Source organism: Perca fluviatilis, chromosome 9 (assembly GCF_010015445.1).
Source record: "Perca fluviatilis chromosome 9, GENO_Pfluv_1.0, whole genome shotgun sequence".
Lineage (NCBI taxonomy): Eukaryota > Metazoa > Chordata > Actinopteri > Perciformes > Percidae > Perca > Perca fluviatilis.
Genome location: NC_053120.1, coordinates 12,048,309 through 12,069,272, shown reverse-complemented (window position 1 = coordinate 12,069,272; position 20,964 = coordinate 12,048,309). Strand labels below are relative to the sequence as shown.

Sequence of the window (20,964 nt, the reverse complement as noted above, 5' to 3'; positions counted from 1 at the left end):
TTAGACTCCATCGAATTAATAATATTTTTAAAGGGGTAGAGAACAGGAACATAATCCCCGATGGAGTCTAGACACTGGTGGCGGCGGAGAAGGAGACTGGAGACCAGACCGAAGAGGCAACGGAGCGGTCAGCCGGGAGAAACCACGAAACGACAGCTGACAGCACAGGGAGAGAACAGATTTAAAGCAGTGTTGTAAGGCTGTGAATGGCCCTTGAATTTCGTGGCCAAGTCTGATTGGTTTAACTGAAAGCGTCACTTCTAAACAGCTGATATTATTTAAGAAGAAAGAGTAGTGATTGGGTTAATGACGTCTCCCTGAAAGAATTTGCGCTGAGCTTCATTTTTACTTTCACCATTTCGAATTTGTATTTAATGCTAAATTCTTATTCTTTTTGGCCTTTTCCATTGAAAACTGCAACATCACTTCCTTTATTTGCAGTGAACATTAAGAAAACTGTGGTGAAAATTATTTACAATGGCGGCCTGTGAAAGCCAAACCCACTGTGTCCTTAAAAAAACGAGAGACAGAAGAGATTTCTGTCTCTGTACAGCAAATTAACTCGTTCCCACGTAATGTCAAATATAAAGTGACACTGCGAAGCCTCACAGCCATGAAACATTTCAACAGTCGGGTGTTCAGCTCGACTGTTCAGCTTTAGGTACAAATTGTTCATTTTTCTCCCATCATTTTCATTACATGTTTGAGGAACTGACATTGTGGTGTAGCCATCTGCAGTGACGTCTATCCTAATCTATACTGCGGTAATCTCTGCTGTGCTCTGTCCTACCTGAGAAAGTCTCCTTCAGTGAGACAAAACAGGAGATTACAGACAAGAGCAATGGTGACACAGAGCTACCATCTGATGGGAAGACAGCTTTTCCCACGACCATGATGTCTCCAGGTAGCCCCAGACACTTACAAGTCTATCACTAAACTGTGTTTGTTTATGTACCAGCACATGTGGTGCTGCTATCACCTGCTGTTTGCAGCGCAAGGTGAATAGATAGAACAGTCACACAGCAGAGGCGTGTGTTTGTATGTGTGTGCCTCTGCGTAAAGGTGCCCTGCTTCTCCAAACATGAGTTGTTTAAAAGAGAGGAGGATAAAAATCCATAATCAGATAACTAAACACCCACAGTCCCTCATGGGGTCCAAAAAAAATTGGATAAAAAGCTGAGATAAATTATTATCGCAGTACGTGAGGAGACAAAGGGCTGAGATGGGTGGGCTTGTATCTGCTGTTAGATTAGTGTTCTGGTTGACTGGCAGCCACAGACAGAGCAGACACGGGGGTCCAGAGCCACACCACAAAACCATTTTCTCACGGTCTTCACAGGAGAGCACAGTATCAGCTAACTGTGCTCCTAAATTAATTCTAGAAATCTTTTTTGTTAGATAAGAAATGTCAGCTTTGAATCTAAATTGTATTAGTGTCTGCACACCAAATTCTTGTTCATATGATATGATTTGGACGATTTTTTTGGTAGAGGAGACAATCTTGTCCAGGGCATTCAAAATGTAACCCTAACCCCAAAATAACCCTAACCCTTTGACACCAGAGAGCATGATATATATTTTACCTCAACCAAGTAGTTAACCGCATTTTCTCAAAATAACGTTTGTGTACTAATTTATTTAGCCACATTGTTTCCCACCTGGACTATGTTCACTGGCACCATACTCAAGTTGTTGGGAGGTGAAATGGTCAAATGTGCAGGTCTCTAAACTGGAGACTGGGGGGATGACTGACACAATTAACTACATTGACTATTAACATTTTAAACACCAAAATAAACACTAAAATGTAGTCAAATGTGTTATGTGTGCATATAGTTACAATGCTAGGCACACTCAAATAAAACATAATGAAAACATTTAGGGCAATGCATGGATAAATACCACATTGTGCTTATCTTAATTTTGAAAGTTACCATACTCCCCCATCGTTTGCTTATCACTGGTTATACTGGTGCATTTCCAATGAGCTATTTTAAATTCCTTTCCAGACTGCATTTGTGCAACAGAAAATCAATTTACATTTTTATTAAGTGGCGCTTGATTGAAAATGGTACAGCTTCCTTTGAATCTCAGTTACAGACACTCCAACCAAAGGTCAGCAGCTACCAGTCTGAGAAAAATAAAACTACAGAGGGATTTCATTAAGGTTAAAAACCTCAGCAAACATGTCCTCCTCTTAGTAAAGAAAATATCAGCGGCTTTCATTAGCCATCATACACGTTAGAGTGGATTGGATGGAGTGTGACGGGGAAAGGCGTGCACCTATAGTTTGTTTTATGTTAGAGCAATGAGGAGGAAATGGCTGAATAATCCATGACATAGTGTTTTTAATTAGCAGGCAATGGAGGACACTTGGTAATTAAAACAGGCGTGTCAGGGAAGGTCAGAGGCTGGTGCTGGTGCCTTGAAAGAAAGCAAGTGAGCTGTGAGGGGAACACAGGAGTGAAGGCATTCACACTCGCACTGCATGTGACATTCTGTGTATATTTCTAAAGAGATCTTTCTCCTCGTTTTGCAATGTGAATGTGAAATATTTGGATTATAGCTTTGATAGTGTGAACAAAGAGTCTTTCTTGAACCTTACCTCATTACGGTTGCCTTTGCTCTTTGAATGGATTTTTATCTTGATGATGCAAAGTTGAACGGACCTACTGCCCTCTTATTTTCACTAAACTGTATTCTGTTTTCCGAACAGCATGCACAGAAAATGAAACTCTCCTGCATTGAAATTCAGCTAGTGAAAGACTTTTATTGTGTTTGCTTTCCCCAAGATACAGTATTATGGGAAACAACAGCACACCAGTGGTAATGGAAAAAAGTCCATCATGTCTTGGTCTTTTTTTTGGCATAACTTTAATTGCCACACCTTGCTCCACCGATCCTCTCTTCCCAACAAGAAAACGCAACGGTTAGACATGACAAGATCAGACTGCGGATTAGTGGAAGCGGTATCTGTTTCAGGCAGAGGTAATCATCTAAATCTGATGCTGTAGGTGTGTTTGGTGTGAAGCCTTCATGATATCAAGTTCTATTTTTAAATGCCACATCATCAACACTCAAAAGTAGAACAAAGTTGGCACACCACCAAAGCAGTCTGTTCGGATTTATGTTGAATTACAATATCATTTCTGACACATTTCAGCCAAATACCTTCCACAGAGCGTGAATAGGGTTTAACAGGAAGCCAATCAACAATTACCAAATTCCATGCAGGTGTGCAACCCAAATAGACAAAATTGATCAAATTCCCAAAACAGGTAAGTTGAATTGATGTGTAACTTTTTTCTACTTAATTCAGATTGTTGAGGTATCTCTGGAACACCCCCATTGGCTGTGTCTGTTATCACTCCCTATTTACTACAGTGCACATTTGCTGTGGGCCATTTTAGTGGACACATTCTGATTTGAAATGTATGCTCTAGTGCCCTCAAATAATTCCTACAATGGAAAGAAAGAACGTGCATGTTCATGGAATGTTCACTACTTTCTGCTAACAATCCCACAATGCAATTTAATAGATGTGCAACATTACACCTGTTAGTAATGATGCAAATTACACCTGTTCAATAGCAAGAAAATACCCAACATTCACAAGGCCAACAACTGAGGGACAAATCTGAAAGACAAAGAATATAAGAAAAAATAAATAATAAAATACACTATAAAAACAAGAAAAATAAAGAGAGAGAGAGCGTAAGATAAAAAACGAGGAAAAAATATGGCATCCGTGACTTAATCCAAAATTCTAAATGAATATCAACTTTCAGAGGCCGCCAAACGCTTTGAAAGCCATGCATTTAAAAATGTCTGTTTATGGGGCGAGTAGCCCGACAAGCAATGCTTTCACCACACTTAACCTCACACTCGTCAGCCATTAATGATTCTCCTCAGCCACATTAAAACCAAACAAAATGCTTCCTTCCTGCTAACACTCATGAGATGATGGAGACTACATCCTCCAAGCTGCTGACACACATTACTTGACATACAAATGGCTCCTCATTAACATGTTAGAGGGGGAGAATGGGGAAATAGTTAGTTGAGTATGTGTCACATTCAATCAACTCACACACCGTGTGTAGTACCTTCCCCAGCATGTGGATGACACTGGATTTTGAACAAACTCCCAAACTGGCCTTTGACTATTCCCAGCCTGAGGAACTCAAAAGCTGCTTTGATGATAACTCGGCCCGACACTGTGACAGGAGCCGGGGAATAAAGCTTGACACTGCAAGCCCTCCCATCCTCCCGCAATACATATTGCTCACTCTTCCTCGCACACATACACAAACGCCACAGGGGACTTGTCACCCATCCACACTGAAATCACTGAAATCTCCCCCTCCAGTGTTTGAGTTATTACCTGTTTCCATTATATCTTTCACGCAGGGCCAATAAAGCGTGAATCCGGTTATGAGACGGGAACCAAGAGCAGGACATCTCAACCTTCATTAAGCTGTCTGTTACTGAGAAGAAGCACATAAACACAAAGCTCACAGAACCACACAAAGACAGAAACGGGAGTGCGTAAAAACAAAGTGATTACTTCCAAGAAGAGCAGATGGGACAGTGTGAGGGAAGAAATGCTGGAGGAAGAGGAGGTGGGGAAACCAAATGAAAGGGAAATGAAATGTGAGGAGACAAGTGGTGAGAAGTCAGCAGGCAGTGCAGGATTCTAACCATAGCCTTGAGAGTATGTCAGCGCACCCTACAGCAATCCACCCAACCACAAGTACTATTTACAAGATGTGAAAGTACTGTTATTTACGTGGGACCCGTGACACCGCAGAAAGCAGGGGAAGTCAAGTGTACTACAAGACAATGTGAAGAAATGTCACTCCACTTTTTTTTACACTCACTGCACTGTCACAAGGTCACTGGTCATCTCGGGTAGCTCTTGATACTGTTTTTTAAAAGTTTGTGTCTCGTCATAGTGTGAAATGCTCACAGCTGTTAAGCCATGCAGACACACATGCGAGTGCACATGCAGGGAAAGTGTGTGCAGAAAATAGACTTACAACAGACAGTCATGGTAAGTGAACTGAGAAAAATACCTCAAATGTCAACTGTTGCCCTAAGAGAACATATGCAAGCAAAAAAATAATAATAATATAGTACTCGGGCTGGCTACATTTTCTTACAGTCTAGACGTAGCCTATTCATTCATTCAGCGCTCTTCCGCTCATTTTGATGGGTTTGTTTGCTTCAGGCAAGAATTCTCAACACGGCACAAAACAGCAGTCGTTTGAAGGAAAAACAGCATTTATTGTGATGAACAAATGGCTTCTGGGAGTCGGTAGGAAGACTGCAGAGCTCTGAATATTGTATAAACACTTTAATTGCAAAAGTATTCAGCCTAAATACACAAAAAAAAAGAAAGAGGAGGACCTGCACATCATTTTAAATGTCCTATGATTCCTCTTCAATACTGTTCACTTCGGTCTTATATTATATAGGCTATTAATTCTACAGTGATCTTTATATATATATTTTAAAAAAAGTGTATTAACTGTTAGAATAATAGAGTATATAAGGGTAAAAGACATTTTAAAATGATTTTGTCTCTGCTGCTGTGTTAGTCTCTACTTTACGATGTACGATAATGTAGCTGAGTGGTGGAAGAAATAGCCTACTCAAATTCTAGGTAAAAGAAGCAATACCACAAATACTATGTTATTAGTAAAAAAACAAAAGTATTAGCATCACAATTTACTTAAAGTACCAAAAGTAAAAAAATAATAAAAAGTAAGCCTAGTGGAAGTTAAAATAAAGAATAAATAACATTATAAAATAATACCGTTTAGACAGTAATTGCGATGAATAAACTGAGCGTGAACAGAAATTTGGTAAATGCATATATGCATAATGGGAAGTACTGGCCTCTGAATTGTATTGAAGTAGGAGTAGAAGTTTGAAAAAATGGAAATACTCAAGTAGCAACAAGTACCTGAAAATGGTACTTAAGTACAGTACATGAGTAAGTGTAATAAGTTACTTTCCACCACTGCTGAGATATCTGTTAGTTTGCAGTGTAAAAGGATTACTTTCCTGCAGTGATCTTCAACAGGGGGTCCGCGACCCCTGGGGGGGGTGGGGGGCAGTTATATATATAGTAGGGGTCCCTGCTCGCCCCTTTTTCAGCTTAGGGGTCCTTGGCCCAAAAAAACGTTGCAGACCCCTGCTCTACAACTGTACTCATCCAACAATGACCAAATCTGAGCGCGCGGCTCCGCCGTGTGTTCGAGTCACGTTACTGCAGCGTGAGGCGGTGTTGACAGTTGCTAGGTAACGAAATCAGATATAAACTCCTTCGCGTCTTCGAAAGCGTCTCTGTTTTGCCAGCTCTCGGCTTCAGTGCTGATTTGTTTAAGTTGTTAAAAAAATAAAAACAGATAAAAAGAACATGGCAGGAAAGGAGAAACTGGATTTGGTCCATCAAAACGCAATTCATGTTGAAACGATCCTGAAAGAGCAAAGACAACAGAAACTCCACACGGAGTTCAGCATCAACCCACACCGGAAATGTAAGTCAACTAAACTAGTCCGTCCTGGTCCTGCTTCACCCAGTCTTCTCTCTGTACACATATAAATAGCTCAAATTGAGATTAAATAAAAATGTCAGATTTTTTTTTTCTCACAAAACTGTACTTCAAGTCAAAATTTCTGTTAATACTTTTGCACTCTTGAATGTAGGACTTCTTAGTATTGTTTCAGAGCTATACTACTTTTACCTAAGTAAAAGATCTGAGTACTACTTCCACCAATGTGTGATCCAAATGTGAACAGAAGTCCATCAATATTAATACAATTGGAAGCACCACTTGCAAAAAGTGAAGTAACGTTATCTGTTGCTACATTAGACTGAATAAATTGTTGCATTATAATTGCTTTTTTTTCACTATGTGTTTCCACTACATTTTAGTACATGTCCTGCCAGACAAACCCATGTCTAGGAAACCAAAAGAAGATGTTGCAGGGAGCTGTAAGTTAACATGGATTCCCTTGAAACCAAAGTTGGTTATAAAAGTTTGTTTCCTTTTTTCTGAATAAAATCACTATAACATTACCCCAGACCCCTGTGTTCCCAAACAGGATGCAGTAGATGGAGACAATTAATGTTTGAGAAAATCTGTTACTGATTACGCAAATACATTTCTCTTTTCCAGCGGACTTCATCAAGGCCTTCCACAGGGCCCGCCAGGAACCCACCAAGAAATATGCATTTCCACAGACTGAGAGTCAGGAAATAGGATGGGTGTCAACTCCACTGGTGAGGAAAACTATTCATGAGAATAGCCAAAGAGCAGGAAATCAGGGGGGCACTGTGAGTAGCGAGCCTGCATTTAGTTGGAGTACCTAAATTCAATTAATTTCAACAATCAAATCCAAAGATGGTCTTATGTAATGGTAATTTAAATTTAAAAAAAATTATAAAATTTTAATTATCTCCATATCTTTCTCAAATGCTGATTCTGTCCATAATTTTTTTTCCCTCAGATCCCATCAAACCGCAGTGACAAGAGATTCAATTTCTTCCGATTCAGCTCGGACGTCACAAAACACCAAGAATCTGCCCTGCGTTTATCACATTAGACCAAAATAAATAATGATAATCTCCAAAAAAAGTGAGCAACCTATGTCCAGATTTATTTGTTGATCATACAAACATACAGGTGTCATCGCCAAAACTGCCCTTTTGCATTTTCATCTTAGCAAGCTAAGAAAAACACTTGAAGGGGCAACATTTGCACATGTCTATACAAAGCAGACTTGGCCATCACATACTAATCTTATTATAGGAAAGGGCAAAACTAACAGCTGCTCAATATTATAAAATGTCATGTCACATGGTAGACAATCCATAGCTCAAGGAGCGGAGTTAGAAAAAAATAAAACAGAATACACCAAACTCCAAAGAGCACACAATGTAAAATTAGACGGCAAGGAGGCTGGTGTAGTTAGCACCTTATCAAATGCGCATATGGAGAGACAATTATATGTCCATAGACAATAAAACTGGTCTATATCAACTAACAGAGAAGAAAAGACATTTTCTTAACATTCAAATCGTTTCTCTTTTTGGAAAAAAAGACTTTGTGGTGTGGGTAGCTCTATGTGGTACACTTTTGGGTTAACCATTTCTGCAAGGAGAGACCTTTTCTTCACCAGTCATGTCCTTCACACAAGCTTCCTTAGCAATAGGGCAGGACGTCCCACTCTCTATGAGGCTTGAAGCGTCCTCCATATCAATCAACGGAAGGCATGTTGTACAAAAAGAGCAGAAGAAAAGCCCATGTTCTCCTAAATGTCTCCTGGTGTATATGGGGGAGAGACTGGGGAGCAGGTGAGGGAAACTCTGCCTAGAAACAATGTCCAAGTCCAGCCTATTGACCAGCCTCAGTCAGTTTTTACGAGCGAGACTTCATCTTCTTGCGCACAGACTTGCCCGGGCGTTTCTGAAAAACAAAGTGGAGGAAAATGTTTTTACTTCTCTACAGTGCGGAGCACACAGTAAATCTAACACTGGCAATTTCTGTGTTTCGTGTGTGTGTGACTCACATTTTGTTTTCCTCCTTTGCCGCCTTTCTTCCCTCCCTTGCCGCCCTTTGCATTAGCCACTTTGGCGCGGAAACTGGAAACATCGTTGTGGCTCTCCTTGGTGTTCCACTTCTTACCACTCTTCTTGCCTCCAAAGCCAAACCGCTGGTCTTTGTATTTTCTCTTGGCATTGAGGCTGTCAAAAATAACAGTAAAACTTTGGCTTTTTGTGATAATGCAACAAATGTCAAGAGTTCTAAAATATCGCGCTTGAGTTTTATGATTGCAATGTGCACAGCTGAAATGTAACACCTTACCCCTTCTTGTTTGCTGCATTTTTGGGGCCCTGAGCAGAGTCTTTACCCTTCTTCTTGTCTCCTTCCAAGAAATCCAATTTGTCGGTCATTCCTGGGAGTGGAGATAATCAGAAATCATAAACCTCAATTTGAAAATATTCTCACACATCAAAACATTTACAGAGAACCTATGTTAATACCCTTTTACAGCAATTTACAGAGGTTCTTTTTCCCCAGGGCACAATAAATGACACCGTAATACATTTTTCACCTTTGTCAGGCAGTGAAACTAATGTGCGAATAAAACCACACTTCTAAAAAATAAAATAAAAAAATAACCTCACCTTTCTGGTATTTCTTTACAGAAGTCATCATAGCCTTCTTCTCTTTCTGCCTCTTCTGGATAACTTCTATTTGGACCTAGCACATATTCAAAATTCATGTTAATTCTTCACACCAAAAGAGGAAATTTGGCTGCTGGTCTAGCATCTGTTTTTGCATACTTCCCAATATCATTACAAACCAATGATAACCAGTGTGAAGGCAGACATACAATACACATAGATGGGCGACTTTATTCTTCATGTAAGAAAGGTACTTTAGAGACTAGACCACAAGAGCAAGACGTTTGAGATTTGTAAGAGTAATAACCTTTGAAAACAGGGACCAACCTTTTTGCCGAACTTTCTTTGCTCACGCAGTTTCTTGGCCTTCTCTGACTTCTCCAGTATCAGCTGCTTTGAGATCAGCTTTTTCCTGATCTGGACAGAGGAACAGAAAACATTTTTGTCCCTGCAAATATTAGGATTGAAATCCAATGGGAAGAAAGAGCAACTGTGCTGAGCCCCTGAACCAATATGTGATAAAATGTCAACTGCCCACCTAGATTATAGATTAATTAAAGGCTCTCAGTGTCTCCATCACCCAGAATAATATGTAAGGGATAATGTAGAGCAGTCATTATTGCGAAATAGAACCCAGAGGGTGATGCTCTTGAATCAGCCTGAAGGGGTTCAATTCACAATAACGGCCGGCTCGCTCTACTTTATCCCGCTTATTACACGGCTTATTGCACGGCTACTCCTACAGAGGTTACCCGCTGATAATGCCTGCGTGCGTCCCAGTCAAGGCGGTTAACTTTATTGCTGATGAGCACGGCTCTCAGGCGGAAGCCAGGTCGCCCCGGTCAGTGAGCTGAACATGTTTGCACGGTTCCCATTGGCGCTGTTGGCGATCCCAGTTTCCCCCACCCTCTCTCTCCCTACGTGATCCACGGATCAGCGGTATGAGCACAAACATTGATTTAAAAAATGGTCCTCCAGAGTCTACTATCAGAACTCCGTCCAAGGCAACGGTCTGTTATATAGAAATAACAGACCATAGAATGCAGCGATAGACCAATCCGAATCAAGTATTCAACCGAGCCGTGTAATAATTACAAATAATTAGAGGAGAACACAGCTGTAGGTCTTGCAGCTGTGTTCTTTCGGTAAGATTATTTTTATTTTAATGATACAAGTAGGACTTTGAACTTGTTGTTTTGCTTTAACTACGTGTGTCAAAACACAAGTGTAACATTCGAGAACCAGCTCACCTTCTGCATGTGCTGATCGGACTTGGCCATCTCTGCAAAGTAATCGTCAGGCCTCTTGGTGGCTATGCCATGCTTGTTTAGGAGAGGCAATGCATCTAGAACTGTAGCTTGAGCTTGACGGTAGCTGTAAGTGTACAAACACAGAGATGTATCATGCAGGGGTTAAAGGTGGCAGGGTTAGATTTTTCTTAATGAGTCAAAAAAAAAAAAAACACACACATATACATACATACATACATACATACATACATATGCATTACGTAAATTAAATATCAATCAGTGTCCAACACTGCCAACCAAGAGTTTCCGTTTGGTGAACTTTCTGTAAATGGACTCAATGACTTTTTAATCAGAGCTGTATAGTAACGAAGTAGAACTACTTCACTACTGTACTTAAGTACTAAAAGGCTGTATCTGTACTCTACTGGAGTATTATTTTTTTCTCCTACTTCCACTTTTACTTGAGTACATATTTTCGATCAGTTTAATACTTTTACATTTTGTATGTGCTGCATCGTTACTGTTGTGAATTCCTCACGCAACGGAGACTGTGTAGGTTACAGTGTGTGTAGCTACAGCTACGTTAGCTACGTACGCTAATTACGTAAATTATTCCCCGAGATCGTGTCGTGTTTCTTTTCATTACGGTCGCCCGTTCAGAAGTCAGAGACTATGTAAGTTTGTACTCTTTATATTTAGCTATTGTTGCAGCAGATTAAGTTATTCCTGAGTTGTTTCAGTCTGCAGTGAGCCTGTGATGTGAAGCTGCTAGTTTATCTATTCAATTCAATTTTATTTATAGTATCAAATCATAACAAGAGTTATCTCGAGAAACTTTACAGATAGAGTAGGTCTAGACCACACTCACTTATACTTATCTGTATTTTGCTAGCTTGCTAACTTTCCTGTTCATCACACATGTTATTAGCTAGTGTGTGATATGTTTTTTGGGGCTTTAATCGTTACTGTGCTGGAGAGGATGTTCATTTTACTTGCACAGTGTGATAGTTGTACATTTTACTTCAGTATTTGTTATTTTGAATATAATATATTTAATATTTGTTAATTCCTTTGGCTACAGCCAAAAGGAATTGTGAGTGTCCTTTAGGCTAAACATTTGAAATAATATAAACAATATGATATTCTAACATTTGACTGCTTTCTTTAATAACTACATAACACAATACTTGTACTTTTACTTTCAGTACTTGAGTAGTACATTTTAAAATAAACTACTTGCAATACTTAAGTACAACATTTTTTGAATACTTTAGTACTTCCACTTAAGTGTGGTGCTTAAAGAGCACTTCAACTTCTACTCAAGTCACTTATGTAAGTATGGGTCTCTAGTACTTTACACACGTCTGCTTTTTATCACATGTTGCATCAAGTTATGGTCACTCACAAGAACATCTCTCTTTGGAAATCATCATCTGCATTGACATCTCCGTTGGCCGCACTTGGAACTTTCCCTTCAGCTTTGGAAATGACGTCTTCAGCCGGCAGGTTGGTCATATCCAACCTTTCCACCCAGGGAAGCTCTTTGCGGAAACCAGCAAGGCACTGTTTCAAACCCTCCTGCATCGCAACACACATGGGAGATAGTGTCATCAGCAAATATCCAAGTGTGTTACAAGTAACATTATTGTAATAGTTGCAAGATTTGTTCTATTCATACATTTTCATAAGGTCGTCACTAAAATGACCTGATTATGTCAAACGTGTTTTCTTTTATTTCCTACATAACTAATATACACCAAAACTGGACAGGAAATTAACATTTCACTCACCAAATTGTTGACAAACTTTTTGGGTTTATCCACCAGAACGTTCATCCCTGGTTTCAACAACCCCTTTGCAAAGGCTTCTTGAAGCTAAAGAAAATAAAATGTGGTTATAGGTATAACGTTAGGCCTATTCTGTTACATAAAGTGTGGCTCCAAAAATCCTTGATGCCAACACCTACACACTACAGCATGCTAAACCAAACAGTCTCAGAATCAGGTATCTTGTCAAGTAACCTTAGGTTTTTCTCGTATAAGGAATTTGAAAAAGCAAATCCTGCGAAAGTGTAGAAACAGATACAGAATTGAAAAAAAAAAACTACAATAAAAAATATGATAATGTTATAAACATGTACAATATATCAGTTTTTAAAATGCAAAAGAGCAAAAATAATGACCAGGGAATGTGCATAAGCTCACAGTATGGTAACGAGGTAACGATATAGAGAATATGTGCAATGTAAATAAATAAATATATCAAATAAGCATTACAGGCTTCGTCCTTTTGACAGTTATCTCCTCGCATAAGATTACTGTACGTGCCAAGTCGGTCTCATCTGTTGAATTTTGTATAAACAGCACCTTTTCAGAGTGCCGCACAAGTAACGTTAGTTTTGCAGTTGTTAGATTTGGCTTGCTAACGTTAGCCAATGTTAGCATATCAACGGTTCACTAACCTCGTCGTCTGATAACTCGCTGTCTTCCTCAGAGTCCTGTCCGAGCATTTCCTCCTCCTCTGCTGACTCCATCGTCCTGCTATCGATAATCATAAGATGACAATATGTGATCTAGTTGTTCGAAACGCGAATAAATCCAATGTGGATGTACGGCTCCTCACGCATGGAGCTTTTCACGTGGGAAGGAAGTGACGGAGTGTAACGGTGTACCAACATGGTCCGCCGGCGGAAAGGATGTGTGAAATCAAAGGTTCCTACATGGGGGGAGAAAGATCTACTACAGGAACATAGTGGCGTTATTGGTCATTACTTTGAAAATATGGTAAGTGCGTTTTTCTTCAGAACATTGCAATCGTATTACTTTTTATTTTATTTAAATTCCCCTTTTACACCTCGCTATAAACACATTTCATTATTGTAGTTTTTGAAGGACTGCAAAACAAATTTTACGTATATAACAGAACATCGTGAAAAGCCATGTAAAATGTAAATTAGTGAAAATAGATTTACTTCGAACAGGCAACTGTATGTAATGTCAAGAGATTCCACCTAGAGGTGCTGTCGTGCACCTTAGCAGATTGTAGTGATAGATAGATCGATAGATCGATAGATAGATATAGATAGATAGATAGATAGATAGATAGATAGATAGATAGATAGTAGATAGATAGATAGATAGATAGATAGATAGATAGATAGATGTGAGAAGGTCAGAGTTAGTGTCCAATCTGCAGCATTATCACTTTGCACTGTAGTCAGAGAAAGGATGGGAATCACAACCATTCACTTTTATGTTGCATAGAGAGACTTTATATTCATCTTTTTAAGTCACGTCGCAGTCATGTGTGGAGGGCCTGCAGTTAGAGAGCCGGAGCGTGCACATGCTGAATGCTAATGCTGTGCTTTGCCCAGTGACCATGAACGTAACTTGATCTTACTCAAAATGTGCAATTTTTAAACAAGCACAGACCCTGTCAAAATGCACATAAAACTAACAAAAATACAAGAGATGTAATGTACTTGCTTGAAAAATGAAACTCCATTCTGTGTTATATAGGTTTGAAATGAATTAACAATCATAAAACCCTAATAAAGATCCTGTACACTGTAATCAAATGTGTTATATTATTATTTCTCAATACTTTTTTTTTCTCCCCACACAAAACAAGACAGTTTGAGTCATTCTCTCTTTAATGGTGGTTTTCAGGATCGGACAGGAGCACTGTGACCTCAAAAAGGATGTGCAGCCGTCTTTTCTAATGGCAGGCTCACTTTTGCAATCACTGCACCATTACAGAGATCAAAACAGTATTTGTTCAACATGGTATTAGTTTCCCTAGTGAAAAGTGCCTTTTTCAGGTTAGGCTGACATGCTTTTGATTTGACAGTCTTGAGACTTGCAGTTAACATAAGAGCTCAAAAGGCTGGACAAGTGAGTCTAACACTTATACCAGATAGATGCAGGGTAGACTGATGACTGGGGGCTTCTGTAGTGAGTACCACTGTTCATTTGAAATGCCATCAGTCTCTTTCAGTGGCTTATCCTCCTAGTCCTTAAAGCAGAAACTGACTGATCTCCCCAAGAGTGACTTTCTCTCTATTCTGATGGAAATCAATATTTACAATTTGTACTTCACCACCCTTAATTCCTGTATTCTCTGCATGGTCAGATCCCTACTCTGAGATGTCTTCAAAAGGAAAGAAAAATACCATAATTTCCATTTCTGTCATCATAATCGCTTTAGCCAGACAGTAATGCAGTCCATTGAATTCGCATCTCTTTGTCACTCTTCATCTCAGAGCGACATGCTGCTTCCTGACAGCAGATTGAAAATAAGTTGGATACACTCTGTCAAGCTCCTCTCTTGGAGTTATTCCTGGCAGCTAAAGCTTGGGACAAAAAAATAACACAATCATGAATGTCTGGGCCTAAGTTGGATTAGTGGGTTAGCTCCTGTGTGGCACTAAATCAGCCTGAGGAGATTTGGCAATGTGCGAATAAACAATGGTCTGGATAGATTACTGGGAATACTATTTAAGGTCATTTTGGCCCAATCTGTCCTGTCTTGAGTGGATGTTTATTCCCTCTTCCTCCATCAGAACATCCCTGACATGACTGCTAAATAGTTGGCCTATACCACTGTCCCTCACCAGCCATATGCTGCTGTCTTGGACCTGCCACAAACAGCGCCATTGAGCATCCAATGCCCACCTCCAAGCACTTGGATGAGTAAAAACCTCACACCGAACTTTGTGGAAATCATTTAAAGTGCTCATTTTTTGCTGTTTGGCTTTTTCCCTTTCCTTTAATGGTTGTATATCTTTTTGTGCATGTTATAGGTTTACAAAGTGAAAAAGCCCTAAGTCCACTCTAAAGGGAGTTACCATCTCCCACAGAAAACACGTTTCACAAACTGCTCCAATCAGCTGTAGTCTAGCCTTTACTTCCGTGACAAATGTGTGTCATTTTGCGTCACTTTGTAACACACGTTATAATGCTCGCCTGCTAACGTGGCACGACCTCTTACTCTGCTTCTGACTGGTTAGTAGTCCTTACCTAGGTACTGCGCATGTGCGACTCCCAACAAAGATGGAACAGAAGTGAGATGGCTCACTCAGTAGCTAAAACAGAGAGCTCAACACAGCTGCAGCAATGTGCAGTACAACAAAAATATTGTGTTTTTTGAAAATTAAACCATGTAAACCTACTGGTTTACATGACAACCTCTAAATACAATTATGAACCCAAAAATGAGCATAATATGAGGTCTTTCAATATTATCTGTACAAGGCTATATTCAAAATTGTTTGACCGGCATATTTTGGAACCCTGACCCATTTTTTTTTTAAGATGACGTAAGATGTTATAAGATGTTTTGCAAACATACAGAATAAAAAAGCACAGTCTCCTGGTTATAAAATTAGAGGCAAAATTGTAAAATTTCTTATTACACATTGAGACTTTGGGGGGTTTGCCAGGTATATAAAACACTGACTTAACTCTTGGGGATTGTGTATATTTGCCACCAACAGAGTCATAAATATGTTTTAGTGGTCTTTTCTGGGTGTTTCTGCCATGGTAACAAACAGTAAGTGAACAAGAGTGAATATGAGCAGAAGAGACAAGAGGGGAGAGTTAATGTCCATCTCAGTCCATGTTAGTCTCCTGATGTCTTCTCTGACATGAAGCCGTTATGACTCCATCATCAACGACTGCTCCTCATGGCTCCACGTTTGGGTGAAGTGAAAGTGAGGCGTCTGAATACACTATGACTATGTTGCTGCTGTTGCAGTTTTGTTTGATTAGTGTGCATTATATGTGTTCTTTTACAGTTCTGCTTCTACCAGGAACTTCTTCTCTGATCGTGTTTGCAAACAGTCCATGAATAGAAATGTAGTCAGTAGAGTCCTTAAAAGAAATCGCTGTGAAGACAATTTTTGCAAAATGTCAACAGTCTCAACAACGATGTTGAGCATTTATCTAAAATGCTCATTCTCCAACCTCCCATTAAGCCACTAGATACATTTGGAGTGGAGTGAGCAAAGACTCAGTGGAGCACCAAACCCCATTTCCAAATAGTCCTTTATGGTGACCACATAATATACCCTGGCCAGGTGACAAAGTGCTTTATAATTCAGCCTATAGACTATCAGGTGCAGGATCGCCCAATCATTAAGTGCTTTGTGGAAACTGGTCTACAGATCCACTGAGTGTCAAAGTCAGGGCAAGTTGACCCGGTATGGGCATGCAGCTGATTGTCTTCCTCCCTTACAACTGGGAATTAAACATAGCCCAGTGTTCAACCTACATTCCAGTCAGATGTTTTCTTTTGGCCCAGCCTCAGTCTGCTACCCGGAAAGCAGCTGTGCAGCCAAGAGGCTGAATAACAACGAGTGATCAGGGTAGAAAAGAGGCAAGATAAGTGAGGTCTTTATAACCAAATCACAAACAATTATAATTAGATAACCAAAAATACTGCAGGGAGGGTGGCAGGGGAAAATGTCAGTAGTCAATACACAGACTTGAGAAAAAATAAGTAATTTATGCATTGACTTTAGCCAAATCACAAGAGACAGCATTTTCATTTATCAGAGGTTCTCCAGATGGTCTCCTTTTTGCTATTTCACAGATTCGCTGGCCAAAAATCAGTTTGTATATGCATAGAAAATCCATTATTAGGCAACATTCAAATGGAAAAATCCCATTTTATTAGCAATCACCCCCCCAAGATTTGTAAACAGGAAGTTGTTTGTGCCCTTTAGCTCTGCTCAGCCATCTATTCCTCTCCTCTCGAGATGGAATATTATATCCGAAGGATTTTACTGTGTGATTGGTGGATGACTCAATTTGTTTTTTTTATAAAACATCTGAATTGGAGAAAAAAATGGCAGGACAACTGAAAAAGCAAAAAGGTTGTGTAAGAGAAAATAAAATTTAAAAATGTTTGCAACCTACTCACATTTAATTTGTAAACTGAATTTAAAGGGCAGCCTACTTTAATAAAAATAAAAATAAGCATAGTGGTGGTGTTTGGTAAAGGGGCCTGTGAGAGGTGTCTTCTCATTGTATGCACATGGTGAACTCCTCTTCCGAAGGTTGCCGTGATAAGAGATCCTTTAAATCAATAATGGAAATGCCAAAACAAAAATGCAATAGTAGTGCAAGCTGACCGTTTTGTTCAGTTTTCAGTTTCTGCCCAGCTCTTCTGATTTCTTCACCCCTTAATAAACAAGCACAGCCACACAGATGGAAGAGGTTAATATTTATGTCCTTAAGTAACCTATATGTTTGCATTATTAAAAACAGTCTGCATTCTGTGGCAATGTCATGCATATAGTGTCTTAACTACTCACCGCGCTACTTCTAATGCTTCATATGAGCTGGAACATCCCTGCACAGAGTGAGAAATAATAGGCTTCATGAGGCTGCATGGTTTGCTTTCATGGGAGTGTTTGACTCTGCAGCCAATCAATGTTATTCCCCCATATGGCCAGGTGTTCTATTGCCCAACCGAGGCATTTTATGTATCAGCACTTCTCTGTGATTTTCTTTATTCGCTCCCCTCCCATCATTTGCTTTCTCCTTGTTTAAATGAAGTGAAAATTGCAAGCTTGCAGTTCAGTGTCCTGGTGGATCACTGGGCTACAACACACACTGAATACAATAAAAAAAAGTTGTTTTTGTTTCTGAATTCTTGTATAAAATTCTTGAGGGCAGTCTGAGAAATTTACATACTGACAAACAACTTCAAGAATCTTTCAGGTGAATTTTTCGGACCATCATGAGCACAGATCATGTTATTCAAGGGCTTAAATAGGCTATTAGACAAACAGCAATGGCCAACAATGTAAAAGGTGAGACGTGGTAGAAGGTGTTATCCATGAACTCATCAACTAGCTGGGTGTGGATGAAGGTCTACAAGGGAGCTGAACAATACATGTATATATCTGTCCTCAGTGCTCCTCACACAACAAGAAAAAAAAAACACTCACAACAAACTCCAAGACAAAACAGTCAGATGGACTGCCAATTCCAGCCATGACCCTCATTGTGGGAAATAGCAATGCAAGTGTCCACAGTCTAGTTAGCAAACAGTACTTGTATGGGGAATATAAAAGGCAGGAACTAAAAAGTCCACAAGGATGAGCACTGTATCCACCTTCAAAAGTAACTCTAATCTTAACAAGATATGTTAAGAAGCTAAAGTCACAACAAAATACAGAAAAGATACAGCACATAATCTGAACCTCCCAACCTCAACATTGTATTGCAAAACAGACAGGACTTGAAGAGTATCCTTGATGGATCAAAACATTGTGGGAAAAGTTCTGGTTCTTTACTTACTTTGGGTGATATGTGGAATCTCTTTGTCTATCCTGTTTAACCTATTGTTGACTTTAACAGTATTGATTGAGCACGAAAGTTTGTTCTTTTTGCCTTGGAAAAACTTTGACATAAAATTCAAATGTATTGATTTTTTTCCAGATCTTTTAACCACATCTCATCTAAACTCCATGTGCTGATACAGACAGTGTGATGCGATTAAAAACTCCAAAAAAGCCACTAAGTGGAGATCATGATATTCCATCAAGTCATTCTACACACAATGCAATAAAAAAAACCCTGTTAATTATTTAAAGCCTTATTAGTATGGATATTTCCACCTATCAATTTACTTTTAACCTATGCTTAAATATTAGTATGAAGCAATCAACCATAGAGGAATTGGGTTATTCTTTTAAGATAAAGGTATTGCATATGGGTAGACATCGGTGGCTGCAGAGCTGCAACAATGGAGGTCATCCCTGTTTAAATTCATCTGTGTGTGGAGCTTTTGGGATTTGATCTCCAGGTGGACTTTAATTAAACGTTTAGAAGTGCCTTCCCTTCCCTGCTTTCCTCTCTCCTGGCTTCCTCCTCCTCTTCCTCGTTCCTCCACCTCTGCGTCCTCTATCCTGACACTGATTAGAAGTGAAGAGACAAATTAATCGGGGAAGCACCAGGTTGCCAGCTTTCTCTGACGGAGGACATCCACAGAATTTTTAAGGGAAATGCGATGTCAACTTCCATCAGCGCTAAAGGGGCAGTGTCTGTGTGGGTTTGTGTGTGAGAATCCAAGTATGGGTAGGAGCAGCGTGGGGCCCATGCATAATCACCTTATTATATCCCTGTGAATGAAATAGTGAATTGATCTGATTAGAGGTTGGATGAAAAGAGAAGGCGAGGGGAGAGGCCTGGCATGTAGAGCAGCTCCCTCTGAAAGAAGAGGAAAGAGAAGTGGAGGGAGGGAAGGGAGGAGGAAGAGCAGGACAAGGGAGGAGGAAGATGAGGAGGAGGATGAGGGAGAGGAAGTAAAAACAAGATGAGCATAAGTAATGCAGGATGAGGAGAATGGAGGCTAAAAGAGGAGATGAAAAATCAGATGAGAATTCAAAAAGATATAAGGTGAATAGAAAGGGAGAAAGAAGAAGAGGAGGACAAAAGAAGAGAAGACATTTTATGTTCTGACTGATTTTTTTATTTTTTTTTTTAAGATCAAAAATTACCTTCGAATTTCAGGTTAATATAATAAATAGACTGAATAAAATACTTGAACACAGCAAGGCAGAACCGGGAAGAACATCTCATTCTGTCTTAATTTGTGTCCCTGGAATTGTTCAGCTCTAGACAATTGTGCGCCTGTAAACAGTAGATTATTTACAACGAGGAACTACTGTACTGTAACCTGGAACTGGAACAAATACAACTACTTCGGATAGTTGTGTTACCATATAGTCTTCAAGTCAACCCAAAATCTTTTTTTAACCTGCTTAACATCTTAGCCTGTCCTATTTATCCTCCAAAAACTCTGGATTCACCACAGACGAGTGTGTGCGCACACACGTACAACACACATCACCCATTCAGCAAATTCTCTGGGCACGGCAGTAGATCATAATTAGAGCCAATCAAAAAGAAGCGTACAGCCTGTTACTTCCTGCCAGCCAGCCAGTTAGTCCATCTGGCCATACTTAGGGATTCTGTGCTCTGCTAACTTTCTCACAACAGCTAATGGATCACTTTCATTTATGGGGAATAACTTGAATGCATGTTCTGGCAGCAAATTGAACACACACACACACACACACATACACACACACACACACACACACACACACACACACACACACACACACACACATGGGTTCTTGACACCACACTTCCACACTTTTTCAACACAAATCCTGGGGGTTGTGTGTGTGTTCCCTTTTTTAGCTCCTATTTCAAGCATTTCTACCATCTGTATGTGTGTGCTGTGTGTGTGTGTTTGTGTGTGTGTGTGTGCCAATGGCATTTTCTTCTCACAGCAGCACAACCTTACCCCTTACCTCTCGTCTGTCCCTTCTTTCTCTGCATCTGTCCCTCCCTCCCTCTACCTTTCTTTCTTTTCATTCTCTCTGTACCCCGTCCTCTCACTGCCCACTCTTCTCCATCCCATCTATCCTCCCTTCATTGTGTTCCTCCCCCCAAATAATTGCCTTCCTCACTGACTCATTGTCCACTCATTTATCTC

At 39.8% G+C, this 20,964-nt stretch overlaps 2 protein-coding genes across 3 annotated transcripts; one reads left to right on the top strand and one right to left on the bottom strand.

Moving 5' to 3' along the window:
* The first annotated feature begins 6,313 nt into the window (after positions 1 to 6,313).
* Positions 6,314 to 7,649, top strand: fam183a (family with sequence similarity 183 member A). Of its 2 annotated transcripts, none has more exons than XM_039812336.1 (4): positions 6,314 to 6,545; positions 6,944 to 7,003; positions 7,188 to 7,291; positions 7,519 to 7,649. In XM_039812336.1, exons 1-4 carry the CDS (start codon positions 6,425 to 6,427, stop codon positions 7,612 to 7,614), a joined length of 381 nt encoding a protein of 126 aa, XP_039668270.1. In that variant the 5' UTR covers positions 6,314 to 6,424; the 3' UTR covers positions 7,615 to 7,649. The 2 variants fall into 2 exon arrangements, with proteins under 2 accessions (XP_039668270.1, XP_039668269.1); XM_039812335.1 differs by having other exon boundaries at positions 7,188 to 7,345; positions 7,519 to 7,635.
* On the bottom strand, positions 7,648 to 13,135 carry ebna1bp2 (EBNA1 binding protein 2). Its single transcript, XM_039812334.1, has 9 exons — positions 12,911 to 13,135; positions 12,240 to 12,323; positions 11,855 to 12,027; positions 10,450 to 10,573; positions 9,527 to 9,616; positions 9,200 to 9,275; positions 8,877 to 8,967; positions 8,581 to 8,755; positions 7,648 to 8,477 (listed from the first exon to the last, which is right to left on the bottom strand). The coding sequence occupies exons 1-9, from the start codon at positions 13,001 to 13,003 to the stop codon at positions 8,430 to 8,432; spliced, it is 954 nt and encodes a 317-aa protein (XP_039668268.1). The 5' UTR covers positions 13,004 to 13,135; the 3' UTR covers positions 7,648 to 8,429.
* Positions 13,136 to 20,964: the final 7,829 nt, after the last annotated feature.